This window comes from Eucyclogobius newberryi, unplaced genomic scaffold (genome assembly GCF_026437365.1).
Source record: "Eucyclogobius newberryi isolate DKJ021-1_F unplaced genomic scaffold, fEucNew1.0.hap1 SCAF_2, whole genome shotgun sequence".
Lineage (NCBI taxonomy): Eukaryota > Metazoa > Chordata > Actinopteri > Gobiiformes > Gobiidae > Eucyclogobius > Eucyclogobius newberryi.
This window is the reverse complement of record NW_027315834.1, coordinates 47392748-47408735: the sequence shown is the minus strand read 5'-3', so window position 1 is coordinate 47408735 and position 15988 is coordinate 47392748. Positions and strand designations below refer to the sequence as shown.

At 46.0% G+C, this 15988-nt stretch overlaps 1 protein-coding gene across 5 annotated transcripts in view; it reads right to left on the bottom strand.

Annotated features, from left to right (window-relative positions):
• Nucleotides 1-4774: 4774 nt before the first annotated feature.
• The window catches only part of osbpl8 (oxysterol binding protein-like 8), a 71057-nt gene continuing 59843 nt past the window's right edge, over nt 4775-15988 (bottom strand). For 2 of the 5 annotated variants that reach the window (XM_072453284.1, XM_072453282.1), the window contains 8 exons: nt 15821-15924; nt 14188-14277; nt 12159-12295; nt 11432-11617; nt 9237-9390; nt 7449-7551; nt 6550-6655; nt 4775-4937 (listed from right to left, as the gene is read on the bottom strand). In XM_072453284.1, coding sequence (XP_072309385.1) covers nt 4808-4937; nt 6550-6655; nt 7449-7551; nt 9237-9390; nt 11432-11617; nt 12159-12295; nt 14188-14277; nt 15821-15924 — 1010 coding nt within the window. In that variant the 3' untranslated portion in view covers nt 4775-4807. The remainder of the gene's footprint in view (nt 4938-6549; nt 6656-7448; nt 7552-9236; nt 9391-11431; nt 11618-12158; nt 12296-14187; nt 14278-15820; nt 15925-15988) is intronic. The other 3 variants (XM_072453285.1, XM_072453283.1, XM_072453286.1) reach the window with 3 other exon arrangements.

Genomic DNA, 15988 nt, shown 5'->3' with positions numbered 1-15988 from the left:
CACTCTGGTTGCTATGGTAACAGCTACTCAATGTCAGTCAACTTCAAATTGAGCTCTAATTTCAGAATAAAAGCCCGTGACTCTGGCTCTTTTACCCCCGTGTTGGTTCGCGCCGTCGCCTCCAAACCGCGCCGTGGAAACTGTAGAAGGCACTGAAATGTATTCGCACGACATTCACGCATTTCGCACACATTTCGATCGAACCGGCGGCGACGGAAAAACGCCCGGAGCTTCGGGACGGTCCAGCCGCGGCGAGAACGCGCACGTCCGACGATGCTACCAGTGGGATTTGTCCTTTTCGTTCACACGTTCGGACAGAAAACGCACGCTTTTTCAGAACAAATGACGACAACAAAACCGACGTGACGGGTAGAAAGGGGAGGAGTCAGAATATGCGCCGTTTTAAGCCGACTTCATGGGAAATGACTTTCAAAATGTGTTTAGGAGGGATTTGTTTAGCCAAAGTTAGCTAAACGATTTTTTAAACCGCAAAAAAACGGCTTTTAAGATTTCATATTATGCCTTTTTAACTCCTAAAGTTTTAAATTGTATGTTGTACGACCTAAAATAAACGCTACATATGAGAACACCAAAATGCGCTAGTTAAAGATGCTAAAGACGCTAGCAATAAAAGACGCTAGCTCGACACAAGCTCAAAAGTGTCGGTTGCGCGTGATGTGGGACCTTTAAAGTGAAACAAACCCAACGGAAAACAGAAAGTGACGATGTTTGATGAACTTTGCAGCGTTTTTTCACGTTTTGCGGCTTTAAATACTGAACGTTGATGAAAAACACGCTTCTCGCGCCGCGGTCGTTTCAACGTTTAAAAAGTGACGCTTCGTGACGGCAGTCTGAGCTTTTGAGTTTAAACGAGCGCGTCGTTACTCGAGTCGGCTCTTTTCTTGCGTAATTAACTCTTTAAAAAAATACGTTTGTCGTGATTGCGCTCTGTCGCCGTGGCCTCGAGTATCGGTTTGAATGTATCGATATTTGTCTTGACGTGAGGATTTCTGACGCCAAAAGAACAAGCGAAAAAAGACTAAATTTGCAAAAGAAATTGAAAATCTAATCATTTACTCAAATCAAGATAAACGTGTGGTTTCCTAGCAACGTGGACTCATTGACCATCACGTTTTTCCAGTGAAAGTGAAACAAAAATGGTCGCTTTTGCTTATTATCGTCACAGTTACCCACGATTTCACGTTTGTATAGTTTATCTACGAACTCGGCGAGGACAAATAAACCGGAAAAACTGCATCATATCGGGGCATTTTTTGGCGCAGCGCACTTCCTGGATCACCACCCGATGATGTCACGAGTTGGAGCGGAGTGTTTTTTCCTTGAGGTCGCATGAAATGAGCAGAGCGACTGGAGCGCGTGAACGAGCCCGAAACGCGACAGTTTTTGACAGTTTAACGGCAATAGAACGTCACAAAAGAGGAAATAAAAGCATGTGATTCACTCTTTAAAGACACACTGTGGAACCTTTCGGCCGCCGCGGGTCAGAGCAGCAGGACGCAGCTTTGTCAAGGTAATTTAGCACCGAAAACGACTGAAATCAGATGCAAAGGATTTCCCTCAAACCTCACACAAACAAACCTCATTTTTGAGCTCCGTTTACTTGAATTTACTCTTGGAATGTAAGATTAAACTCTGTGAAAGAGCAAAATAGTCATAACTAACGTAACATAACTCGATGGCGCAGCCAATAAAAAATATAATAAAGTATAAATACATTTTAAGGATTTTAACGACTTTATTTAAGGATGAGCCAAATTGGTTAATGACAATTGCCCTGTATTTTGTCCTATATCTGTTAGTATTAGCCGCCAGCATTAGCCGTTAGCATTAGCCTGCAAAAAATAATGATTTTTCCAGAGTGTATCGGTTAGATACACACGGTCAGGTAAGGCTTGTTCAAAGTGTGTAAACCTTTTTGTGTTTAATTTTGGTCAATAATTAGCGTAAAACAGACATCCAAGCTAAAGGCTAACTGACTTAAAATGTAGATTTTTGCGGATCTAGTGACACTAAACGTCCTCTTTTTCACGTTGCTGATGATGAGAGCAGATAAACGGCATAAATAACACGGAAACATAAGAGTAACTCTGATCTATGACAAAATAAGTGTTTTATCCATTTTTCCTCAAGTTTCACAATAAGAGCGCGTGTAAAGACTGAAATACAGTTAATGAAGCTTTTAATGCACTTACTAATGTCAAATATGATATCAAAACACGTACATCTCATTGGCGCTTGTTTAGCATTAGCGCTCGTTTAGCATTAGCGCTCGTTTAGCATTAGCGCGCGACGTTGCTTCTGATTTCACATGTATTTTCGCTTGATTTGGACTTTGACAAACAGGAAAAGTTACACGGTGCGTCTTTAATCTTTTCCCATAAAGCGGCGTCGGACAAAAAATAAATAAAAACTTTATTGAAAAACGCAGCCCACATTTGTGTTGATATTTCTGCACGTTTCACAGACAAAGACACAAGTGGTTCGTAAAAACAGTGTTTCAATAAATATTTGTATTTTACACAGTGAAGTCACAGGGAACTATCCTACCTCCTAGTCTCCTACCTCCTAGTCTCCTACCTCAGTATGGCTGTCTGACCCAATACTTCACTACAAAAGTCTAAGCTCCTCCCTGATCTAACGCTAAAGTGACTATAGGTGCGTACTCTTCGTTTATAACGACACAAATGTACCGGAAACACAACAGTTTCCACGGCAACGAACGACAAAACATCTTTTTCTTCACAAACGCTTTCTCGAACGTCCGAGTAAGATCAATAAATGAAGGAGTGAACCAGTGAACGCTGGCTCCTCCTCCTTCTCATGAAGTGTTCGGTTCTGGCTCCGATAACTTTATTTAACACGACAATAACAACAATAACGTCTTCACGCTTGAAAACGTGAAGACGTTTTTACCTTTTTAACCTTTATTTATTCTATTGCTGCAACTGACGCTTATTTTAAGAGTCAAACGACGACTTCTATTGCATTTTTAACACATTATCAGCCAAATAATGTGATTATTTAATAACGCTGTGTAAAATTGTTATAAAAGATCTTGTTGATAACGTTTGAAAAAAAAAAAAACTAATTAAATCGCGCTTTGAAAAAAAAAATTTTAAAAATCCCAATTAATTAACGCTTTGAAAAAAAAAAAAAATCCAATTAAACAACGCTTAAAAAATAAAATACAAAATAAAATCCTATTTAAATAACGTGCTTAAAAAAAAAAAAAAAAAAAAAAAAAGATTCTGAGTTACGTCCATATATAACGACTATTAATCACAGATATGACCCGTAAACCGCTTTTTCACGGTTAAAAGATCCTTTCTACAGCTCGGTTTGAAAGTTTTCTCCTGGTTTTTATTGTTATTTTATCGTTTTTGCCGCAGAAGTTGTGTGAAAAAGCCGTCGTCCCCGGTGCACTCGTGCCTTCGGTCAGAATACTGTACATTACGCTAATGCTAACATAATGCTAACTCGGTCTGTACATGCTACCTGTACAAGCGTCTCATTTACATCCAAAATTATAGCTTTGTTCCTTTTGAAATCCTTGTCGAAACCGTTTAAATAGCACTGTAAAAAAGAAAACGTTGGCCCGCGTCGTCGTTGTTGCTCATCGGGTCGTTCGTCGATTAAAACTGAAGAGGAATGTTTGGTTTTTAAACGTTTTTCCTTTTTCCTGGCGAGCGGTTTCCCACGTTCCGCTCGCAGTGAAATGCAACTCGACTTCTGTAAAAAATAAAATCAAAAGTAAAAACAGTTTCGCCTTCGAACGTCAAGGCAAAAATGTCAAGTTTTTTTCAGTTTTTGTGGCAGTTCTTCGCTCTCCAGAAAAAAATCCTCCAGGAATTGTTTTTTATTTTGGAATGAACCGTAGTTTGAATAAATAAAAAATGTGACACGCTGAAAAAGATCTAAATGAGCTAAAATGACTTGAGTTTATTTATCATTATTTATTCACTTTCAAATATTAATTTTAAATTGGATTAGTTATTTACTACAATTTTTCTAATTTTTCAAACTTTAATTATGTATTTATTTCAGTTTAATTTAATTATATTTATTTTCCAGAGTCTAAATCAAATCAAACAATTATTTTTGTTGTAATTTGAGACAGTTTAAAATGCATTTAAAATCAGAAAAATGTAAAACTTCCAAAGGTTTCAAGGTAAAGAATATTAATGAATAAAGTGTTTTTATGGAAAACTTATGAATAAAATTCACAATTGATATTTAAAAAAATAAATAAAAAGATTTTAAAAAAAATTGTATTGCTGCCTTTGAGTTTTAGAAATTTACAGATTATATTTAATGATGATTAAATTCATCAATAAATCCTGATTGATGATTAATAGTTGTGAATATAAATAATAAAAAATCCCAAAACATCTTGAAACTAGTAAAATGATCTAAGTCAAACTGGGATTAGACCTAAACGAGTTCAAATACTTAAACCACAAGTCATTTTGGGTCATGTAAATGTTGGGAGTTTGGAGCGTGGTCCGGGCGCGGTCCAGGCGTGGTCCAGGCGCGTTCCGGGCGTGGTCCGGGTATGTACCAGGCGCGGTCCAGGAGCCTTCCGAGCGTGGTCCGGGCGTTTACAGGCGCGGTCCAGGCGCGGTCCAGGAGCGTTCCGGGCGTGTTCCGGGCGCGGTCCAGGAGCCTTCCGAGCGCGGTCCAGGCGTGTTCCAGGCGCGGTCCAGGAGCGGTCCAGGCGCGGTCCAGGAGCGGTCCAGGTGTATTCCGGGCTCTGTCCAGGCGTGGTCCAGGCGCGGTCCAGGCGTGGTCACTTGAAGATGAAGTTGATGAAGAGCTGGAGGAGGATGAGCAGTGCGATCACCACATAATCCCTCGAGTGAAGAAACGAGCCGGACTCAGAACGAGGCGCTGTCCGAGTCCGCAGTGCACTGATGCTCCTGCAGGGGGCCACAGAGAGCAGGTCATACACAGAGAGAGCAGGTCATACACAGAGGGAGCAGGTCATACACAGAGGGAGCAGGTCATACACAGAGGGAGCAGGTCATACACAGAGAGAGCAGGTCATACACACACAGAGAGCAGGTCATACACAGAGAGAGCAGGTCATACACACACAGAGAGCAGGTCATACACACACAGAGAGCAGGTTATACACACACAGAGAGCAGGTCATACACACACAGAGAGCAGGTCATACACACACAGAGAGCAGGTCATACACACACAGAGAGCAGGTCATACACACACAGAGAGCAGGTTATACACACAGAGAGCAGGTCATACACACACAGAGAGCAGGTTATACACACAGAGAGCAGGTCATACACACACAGAGAGCAGGTCATACACACACAGAGAGCAGGTCATACACACACAGAGAGCAGGTCATACACACACAGAGAGCAGGTCATACACACAGAGAGCAGGTCATACACACACAGAGAGCAGGTCATACACAGAGAGAGCAGGTCATACACACACAGAGAGCAGGTCATACACAGAGAGAGCAGGTCATACACACACAGAGAGCAGGTCATACACACACAGAGAGCAGGTCATACACACACAGAGAGCAGGTCATACACACACAGAGAGCAGGTCATACACACACAGAGAGCAGGTCATACACACACAGAGAGCAGGTCATACACACACAGAGAGCAGGTCATACACACACAGAGAGCAGGTCATACACACACAGAGAGCAGGTCATACACACACAGAGAGCAGGTCATACACACACAGAGAGCAGGTTATACACACACAGAGAGCAGGTCATACACAGAGAGAGCAGGTCATACACACACAGAGAGCAGGTCATACACAGAGAGAGCAGGTCATACACACAGAGAGCAGGTCATACACACAGAGAGCAGGTTATACACACACAGAGAGCAGGTCATACACACAGAGAGCAGGTTATACACACACAGAGAGCAGGTCATACACACACAGAGAGCAGGTCATACACACACAGAGAGCAGGTCATACACACACAGAGAGCAGGTTATACACACACAGAGAGCAGGTCATACACAGAGAGAGCAGGTCATACACACACAGAGAGCAGGTCATACACAGAGAGAGCAGGTCATACACACAGAGAGCAGGTCATACACACACAGAGAGCAGGTTATACACACACAGAGAGCAGGTCATACACACAGAGAGCAGGTCATACACACACAGAGAGCAGGTCATACACACACAGAGAGCAGGTCATACACACACAGAGAGCAGGTAATACACAGAGAGAGCAGGTCATACACACACAGAGAGCAGGTCATACACAGAGAGAGCAGGTTATACACACACAGAGAGCAGGTCATACACACACAGAGAGCAGGTCATACACACAGAGAGACAAGAAGAAGAGGTTTAGAGGAACGCTCTGAAGGGTCCTTCTAAACCAGGACCAAACACAGTCTAATCCAGGACTAAACCAGGACTAAACCAGGACTAATCCAGGACTAAACCAGGACTAAACCAGGACTAAACCAGGACTAAACCAGGACTAAACCAGGACTAAACCAGGTCTAAAGGTCTCACTTGTTGATGTCCTCCTGGGTCTTCTTGATGGAGTCGATGGCGCTCTGCAGCTCGCTCAGGTCGGCTCCTTTCTTCCTCAGGCGATTATTGTGTTTGCTCTTGTGTCCTGAAGAGCATGACAACACAGTTTATATATTATAAACACTAACACAGGTCTAACCCGGGTCCAACCCGGGTCCAACCCGGGTCCAACCCAGGTCTAACCCAGGTCTAACCCAGGTCTAAACCGGGTCTAAACCGGGTCTAAACCGGGTCTAACCCGGGTCTAACCCGGGTCCAACCCCGGTCTAACCCAGGTCTAACCCCGGTCTAACCCCGGTCTAACCCAGGTCTAACCCAGGTCTAAACCCGGTCTAAACCCGGTCTAACCCCGGTCTAAACCCGGTCTAACCCCGGTCTAACCCAGGTCTAAACCCGGTCTAAACCTGGTCTAACCCAGGTCTAACCCAGGTCTAAACCCGGTCTAACCCAGGTCTAAACCAGGTCTAAACCCGGTCTAAACCCGGTCTAAACCCGGTTTAACCCAGGTCCAACCCGGGTCCAACCCCGGTCTAACCACGGTCTAACCCAGGTCTAAACCCGGTCTAACCCCGGTCTAACCCTGGTCTAAACCCGGTCTAACCCAGGTCTAAACCCGGTCTAAACCCGGTCTAACCCAGGTCTAACCACGGTCTAACCCAGGTCTAACCCGGGTTAGACCCGGGTCTAAATCGGAACTAAACCAGGTCTAACCCAGGACTAAACCAGGACTAAACCAGGTCTAACCCAGGTCAAACCCAGGACTAAACCAGGACTAAACCAGGTCTAACCCAGGTCAAACCCAGGACTAAACCAGGACTAAACCAGGACTAAACCAGGACTAAACCTGCTCAGATCCTGGATCTTTCTATGGATCTTACGGTCGCTGCCGGACGAGTCGTGGTGGTCAGGTTCAGGGGAAGAACAGCCGCTCTCTGGACTCTTGGGTTTGTCACTTTTGTGCTTCCTCTTTGGCACCGTCACCTTCACAAACACACGAGGAACACGTGAACACGCCAGTCCCAACACGCCTGTGACAATAGTGTGACGAACGAGCAGAGCTGATGGAACATGCTCCTGACCAACAGACACATGCTGGAGGAGGAGCTACACATGCTGAAGGAGGAGCTACACATGCTGAAGGAGGAGCTACACATGCAAACACGGAACGCAGCAAAAAAAAAACTACAGTTTTTGACATATTTACTACGACGTCTAAACAGTTACATGTCGTGCAGTTTATGACTTCATAGTTTAAGTGATAAAAATAACGCAGCACTGCTCTACCATTTCCTGCCACTAGATGGAGCCCGGGGGCCATCTTTCATTTAGCACTGGACCTGGTTTTGTCTTGGTCCTTTAGTTTAGACTCTGGGTCAGTCCTGGTCTAGTCCTTCTTTACAGATGTTCTACGTGGTCTACACTGATGTTCTAGGGGGTCTACAAAGATGTTCTAGGAGGTCTACACTGATGTTCTAGGGGGTCTACAAAGATGTTCTAGGAGGTCTACAAAGATGTTCTAGGAGGTCTACACTGATGTTCTAGGAGGACTACACTGATGTTCTAGGGGGTCTACACTGATGTTCTAGGGGGTCTACACTGATGTTCTAGTAAGTCTACACTGATGTTCTAGGAGGTCTACACTGATGTTCTAGGGGGTCTACACAGATGTTCTAGTAGGTCTACACTGATGTTCTAGGATGTTCTAGGGGATCTAAACTGATGTTCTAGGGGGTCTACACTGATGTTCTTGGGGGTCTACACAGATGTTCTAGGATGTTCTTGGGGGTCTACACAGATGTTCTAGGATGTTCCAGGGGATCTACACAGATGTTCTAGTAGGTCTACACTGATGTTCTAGGATGTTCTAGGGGGTCTACACTGATGTTCTAGGGGGTCTACACAGATGTTCTAGGATGTTCTTGGGGGTCTACACAGATGTTCTAGGATGTTCTTGGGGGTCTACACAGATGTTCTAGGATGTTCCAGGGGATCTACACAGATGTTCTAGGGGGTCTACACAGATGTTCTAGGATGTTCTAGGGGGTCTACACTGATGTTCTAGGGGGTCTACACAGATGTTCTAGGATGTTCTTGGGGGTCTACACAGATGTTCTAGGATGTTCTTGGGGGTCTACACAGATGTTCTAGGATGTTCCAGGGGATCTACACAGATGTTCTAGGGGGTCTACACAGATGTTCTAGGATGTTCTAGGGGGTCTACACTGATGTTCTAGGGGGTCTACACAGATGTTCTAGGATGTTCTAGGGGGTCTACACTGATGTTCTTGGGGGTCTACACAGATGTTCTAGGATGTTCCAGGGGGTCTACACAGATGTTCTAGGACGTTCTAGGGGGTCTACACTGATGTTCTTGGGGGTCTACACAGATGTTCTAGGATGTTCCAGGGGGTCTACACAGATGTTCTAGGACGTTCTAGGGGGTCTACACTGATGTTCTTGGGGGTCTACACAGATGTTCTAGGATGTTCCAGGGGGTCTACACAGATGTTCTAGGACGTTCTAGGGGGTCTACACAGACGTGAGGCACAGATGGAGACGAGTTGCAAACCACAGCAAGCGCAAAGACAGATGCGACAGATGGAGGAGGCGTCAGGCCGACACACGCTGAGATGACGCAGAGGGAAAGAAAGTCTGGGGAGATTTACCTGGCACTTGCAATTGTCCCTGCGCGTCGCCGGGTTACTCAGACTAATAAGACTGCCTGAACGTACCATGGGCGTCCGGTGGCGCACTTTGGTTTGAACGCATCCGTCTTTCTCAAACTGGATCAGATCGTTCAAAGGGTCCCACGGCCGAGTGCTGGGGACGAGGACGAGAGACAGAGAGGCACAGGGAAGGGTTAACTTAATGTTCCTGTTCCTGCATTTGACCCGTTCTGAGGCCATTCCGTCCAGGTCCGGAGCCAGGGTCTACTGTGTCTTAGCCGTGGACACGAACGGGTCAGAGACAAACGGGTCAGAGACAAACGGGTCAGAGACAAACGGGAAACAAACAACAAACACGTTCAAAGGAATTGTGAAGTGTGACATCATCAGTCGTTTTGGTCCAATCGCTGAGTTCAAGAGACGAGTCTGAAGTTCTGCTCCACTGAGGGACTCAGCCTCAGTCGCCCTCACAGTCAACCTCACATTCACCCTCACAGTGGCCCTCACAGTCACTTTCACAGTGGCCCTCACAGTCGCCCTCACAGTGGCCCTCACAGTCGCCCTCACAGTGGCCCTCACAGTGGCCCTCACAGTGGCCCTCACAGTCGCTCTCACAGTCGCTCTCACAGTGGCCCTCACAGTGGCCCTCACAGTCGCTCTCACAGTCGCTCTCACAGTGGCCCTCACAGTCGCTCTCACAGTCGCTCTCACAGTGGCCCTCACAGTGGCCCTCACAGTCGCCCTCACAGTCGCTCTCACAGTGGCCCTCACAGTCGCTCTCACAGTGGTCCTCACAGTCGCTCTCACAGTCGCTCTCACAGTGGCCCTCACAGTCGCTCTCACAGTCGCTCTCACAGTGGCCCTCACAGTGGCCCTCACAGTGGCCCTCACAGTCGCTCTCACAGTGGCCCTCACAGTCGCTCACAGTCGCTCTCAGTCGCCCTCACAGTGGCCCTCACAGTCGCTCTCACAGTCGCTCTCACAGTCGCTCTCACAGTGGCCCTCACAGTGGCCCTCACAGTGGCCCTCACAGTCGCTCTCACAGTCGTCCTCACAGTGGCCCTCACAGTCGCCCTCACAGTCGCCCTCACAGTGGCCCTCACAGTCGCCCTCACAGTCGCTCTCACAGTCGCTCTCACAGTGGCCCTCACAGTGGCCCTCACAGTGGCCCTCACAGTCGCCCTCACAGTGGCCCTCACAGTCGCTCTCACAGTGGCCCTCACAGTCGCCCTCACAGTGGCCCTCACAGTCGCTCTCACAGTCGCTCTCACAGTCGCTCTCACAGTGGCCCTCACAGTGGCCCTCACAGTGGCCCTCACAGTCGCTCTCACAGTCGCTCTCACAGTGGCCCTCACAGTGGCCCTCACAGTGGCCCTCACAGTGGCCCTCACAGTGGCCCTCACAGTCGCTCTCACAGTGGCCCTCACAGTGGCCCTCACAGTGGCCCTCACAGTCGCTCTCACAGTGGCCCTCACAGTGGCCCTCACAGTCGCCCTCACAGTCGCCCTCACAGTCGTCCTCACAGTGGCCCTCACAGTGGCCCTCACAGTGGCCCTCACAGTCGCCCTCACAGTCGCCCTCACAGTCGCCCTCACAGTCGCCCTCACAGTCGTCCTCACAGTCGCCCTCACAGTCGCTCTCACAGTGGCCCTCACAGTCGCTCTCACAGTGGCCCTCACAGTCGCTCTCACAGTGGCCCTCACAGTCGCCCTCACAGTGGCCCTCACAGTCGCTCTCACAGTCGCTCTCACAGTCGCTCTCACAGTCGCTCTCACAGTCGCTCTCACAGTCGCTCTCACAGTGGCCCTCACAGTGGCCCTCACAGTCGCTCTCACAGTCGCTCTCACAGTGGCCCTCACAGTGGCCCTCACAGTGGCCCTCACAGTGGCCCTCACAGTGGCCCTCACAGTGGCCCTCACAGTGGCCCTCACAGTCGCTCTCACAGTCGCTCTCACAGTGGCCCTCACAGTGGCCCTCACAGTCGCCCTCACAGTCGCCCTCACAGTCGCCCTCACAGTCGTCCTCACAGTGGCCCTCACAGTGGCCCTCACAGTCGCCCTCACAGTCGCCCTCACAGTCGCCCTCACAGTCGTCCTCACAGTCGCCCTCACAGTCGCTCTCACAGTGGCCCTCACAGTGGCCCTCACAGTGGCCCTCACAGTGGCCCTCACAGTCGCCCTCACAGCAGGACTCACTCTGCATATCTGTAGTGCCACTCTCCGGTCAGTGGGTCCTGCTCGAACAGCGCTGGGTTCCAGTCCTCACACTTGGCCTTCCTCTCTCGAGCACACTTCCTCTGAGCCTCCTCCAGGTGGAACTTCTCATTCGTCGCCTCCGTTTGGTCTTTGTTGTTGATGGCTCGGGTCACGTGCTGCCAAAGCCTGTCCAGAAAAGAAAACCTTCATGAACCGCACTTTCACCATCATTTCATTTTACACTCAGAATTTTACAGAACATTTTAATCGTGCTGCGACAACTAATCGACGATAAAAAATAAACATATTTTTTGATCATTTTAATGGTTATCTGGACGATACAGACTCAAAACGCATACGAAAAGACCTTTTATCAGAAAGAAAGCTGCACTATTTAACTAAAATGTCACCAGTAATAGACGTTACTCAGGAATATTCTCAGTCCAGAAGCTTTAAGTCGCCAGATTTCAACCTTTATTTGGTTAAATTTGGGTTAATTATTTCAAAAGTCTAATAGAAATAGAAATAACGGTTTGTCGATCACTAAAATAGTAGTTTGTTGGAGTCCTAATGTTTTTTTTAACTGTTCTTGTGCGTTTTAGAGCCTGTTTAGTCCAGAGAACGTTCACAACGATCAAAACACGATTACATTTAGTCGATTAGTCGTCTTTGGTTAAACTGTCGTCTGTGGAATAAGAAAAGAGCAGGTTTGGAGGGTGAAACGCACCGCTCGGACTCAAACTCGCCCTGCTCCTCCGGCGGGACGGTGCAGCGCGTCAGCCGCCTCTGCCTCAGCTCCGGGGTCGGGTCGAAGAACGTCTCCATGGTCCCGGTTTTCTTATCGTTGATGAAGATCTCGCTGTCCTGGAGGAGAAAAAGAAAAATGCACTTGTTCAGTTTCCACACGCCGGCTTGAGAGACGCGCGCTTTTGTCCATCGCTTTGACGTTATCTGCAAAACGTTTTCCGATGTTCTTCTGAACGAGGAGCGCGTTTAAAGGTGCACGGTGCAACTTTCATGGTGGACGGGCGGACGCCAAGGTTTTCTACATTTATTCTGGTTTGATAAAGGGACGTATGGAGCTCCTGAGCAGGTAAAAGAGGTTAAAACTTTACGTATGGAGCTGAGCAGGTAAACATTTTAAAAACTTTACGCATTGAGCTCCTAAGCAGGTAAAACAGGCTAAAACTTTACGTATGGAGCTCCTGAGCAGGTAAAACAGGCTAAAACTTTACGTATGGAGCTCCTGAGCAGGTAAAACAGGCTAAAACTTTACGTATGGAGCTCCTGAGCAGGTAAAACAGGCTAAAACTTTACGTATGGAGCTCCTGAGCAGGTAAAACAGGCTAAAACTTTACGTATGGAGCTCCTGAGCAGGTAAAACAGGCTAAAACTTTACGTATGGAGCTCCTGAGCAGGTAAAACAGGCTAAAACTTTACGTATGGAGCTCCTGAGCAGGTAAAACAGGCTAAAACTTTACGTATGGAGCTCCTGAGCAGGTAAAACGGCTAAAAACTTAACTAAAAGGCTCTTTATAGTGATATTTTAGTGATTTTGTCGTTCTTCAGCAGCAGCTTCACTCCACCTTTTACTTACACAGAATACATCAGACGGGATTTGACATTTGAGTTTCCTTTGAGCAGAGCTTGTTACTGCTTCAAAGAACATCAAAGACCCAAACTACAGTCTCACCTCCACAAGAGTCCTGACGTTTGTTTGTTTGTTTGTTCTCCAAAGGTTCAGGAACAGTGGAAGTTTGAAATGTTGGAAGTTTTAATCAATAAAACGGAAAATCTGCATTAAAATGAGCATTAAAAACACCTGTAATGCAATATCGATGTTTGATGTCATACTGCGGAACATTCCAGGATGAGCGACACCGCCTGCACGTTTGGGAACCATTAAAAACTCTAGCACATTTGGACTTTCAAATAATTTTATATGTTAAAATTTTCCTTCTCATTCAATTTTATTTCTTCTTTTTTTAAAAAATAGGTATAAATAATCAAAAAGTCTGATCAGATGTAATTTAAAAGTTAAAATTATGTTTGTGCTGAAAACCAAACACGCACTAACAACTAAGGACTGACGTATGGAAAATGAAAAAAATGAAAAATCCCTTATGGACTCAAACTGGAACTGGACAATTCTAATCTTAGACTTTACGTGCCTTAAAGTTTTATTTTTTTTTAAACACTGTTTTCCCCCTTATATTTTTATTCTCTATTTTCCAATTTTTATTTTCTAGTTTACGCTTTTTATTTTCTATTTTCCAATTTTTATTTTATATTTTCCAATTTTTATTTTCAATTTATTTATTCCCTCTGGTATTGTCTTTGGTATTTTCTTTCTTTCTCATTCAACAGTTTTTTTTTTGTGCGTTGGTTTTTACTTTAATTCGAAAAAAATTGAAAAATTAAAAAAAAAAATCACACATGACTTTCTCTCGGTCAAGATTTTGTCTTAGCACTCCATCTACTGGCAGCAGAGGGAATTACCGGTAACAAAAAAAAAAAAGTTAAAAAAAATAGCTTGCCTTGACATGCTAAAGCGAGCACACAGTTGTGATGAAGGTGATATTTGACGTCCCGATCTTTAACTTAAACCGCACAAATCTGGGATATTTGAACCTGAGTGTTTTCGTGAGGCTCAGAGTGCGAGGGCGGATGAAACGAGCGTAACACGAAGCTAAAGACGACTCCCTCCGGTGCTGTGTTTTGGATATAATGACGCTGGAACCGGCTGGTGCGCTCACCCAGTGTCCCTCCAGCGTGGCCAGCACCTCTTTGCCCAGCTTGATCTTGCCCGAGAACTGGTTGACGCAGTCGCTGCTGCCCAAGAACGGCTGTGGAGGAGAAGAAGAGCAGAGGGAGAGGGCATGAAGGGAGAGAGGGAGACAAGACGAGGAGGGAGAGAAGGAAACGAGTGAGGAGTCCAGGGGGAGGAGACTTTACTCTCTACTGAGCGCGTGCGCAGCCGGGGAAACCGCGGTGGAGTTGTTAAGCGTCGCAAAGCTCCGGGCCAATGGGAGACCGGCGTCTGGAGTGCGTTTGTGAGTCTCACTTCCTGTTTTCAAGGACGTTCAAGTTTTTTTTTAACCGTATTTGACAGTATTTTGTGTGTCGTTTGTGCACCTGAGCTCCGGGACTGCAGGAGCATAAAGTTTAACTTCTGATGGGTCAAATATTGATTTTTCCAGTTCTGCACACTGTCCAGGTCCGGTCATCCTGTCGTTTAGCCTCTGCACTTAAATATGCTAGTTATGCTAATGTTGCTAACGTCCTGATTAGTCCAGTCTAGTCCTGGTTTAGTCCAGTTTAATCCTGTTTTAGTCCAGTTTAATCCAGTTTAGTCCTGTTTTAGTCCAGTTTAGTCCTGTTTATTCCTAGTTTATTCCTAGTTTAATCCTGTTTTAGTCCAGTTTAGTCCTGGTTTAGTCCAGTTTAATCCTGTTTAGTCCTGTTTTAGTCCAGTTTAGTCCAGTTTTAGTACAGTTTAATCCTGGTTTTGTACAGTTTAGTCCTGGTCTAGTCCTGGTTTAGTCCAGTTTAGTCCTGGTTTAGTCCAGTTTAATCCTGTTTAGTCCTGGTTTGGTCCAGTTTAATCCTGTTTAGTCCTGGTTTAGTCCAGTTTAATCCTGTTTAGTCCTGGTTAAGTCCTAGTTAACTCCTGGTTTAGTTCAGTTTAGTCCTGGTTTAGTCCAGTTTAAACCTGTTTAATCCGGTTTTAGTCCAGTTTGATCCTGGTTTAGGCCTGATAAATCTGGATAAATCCTGGTTTAGTCCAGTTTAGTCCTGGTTTAATCTGGTTTAGTCCGGTTTAGTCCTGGTCTATTCCTTTTTAATCCTGTTTTAGTCCAGTTTAATCCTGTTTTAGTCCAGTTTAATCCTGGTTTAGTCCAGTTTAATCCTGGTTTAGTCCAGTTTAGTCCTGGTTTAGTCTGGTTTAGTCCGGTTTAGTCCTGGTTTAGTCCTTTTTAATCTTGTTTTAGTCAAGTTTAATCCTGGTTTAGTCCTGATAAATCTGGATAAATCCTGGTTTAGTCTGGTTTTGTCCAGTTTAGTCCTGGTTTAGTCCTTTTTAATCTTGTTTTAGTCAAGTTTAATCCTGGTTTAGTCCTGATAAATCTGGATAAATCCTGGTTTAGTCTGGTTTAGTCCAGTTTAGTCCTGGTTTAGTGCAGGTTTAGTCCAGTTTGGAGCGATGATGTCACACTTAACAACTCCAGCACTAAACTAGGTTCAGTCGCGTCTAAAACTGCTTTGGACAAATACCTGTCTCTGTAGAGGATTGAGTTGAGTGTTCGAGGCGGGGACAGAACGGTGGAGGTCAGAAGTGTCAAACGTGCACAGAAAAGCACAAACGCCGACTCTTGTGTCGTATTAGACCTTTACCTTGAGTTTGAAGTCGAGCTGAGCGCTGTAGCCGGTTTTCTCACACATGATGGTGATCTGCCCACCGAGCTCAAGAGTCATGGTCCCGTACAAGATCCCTGCGGGGCAACACGAACCGGTCAGGAAAAGGTGCTACGCTTAGTCAGAAAAAGGTGCTACGCT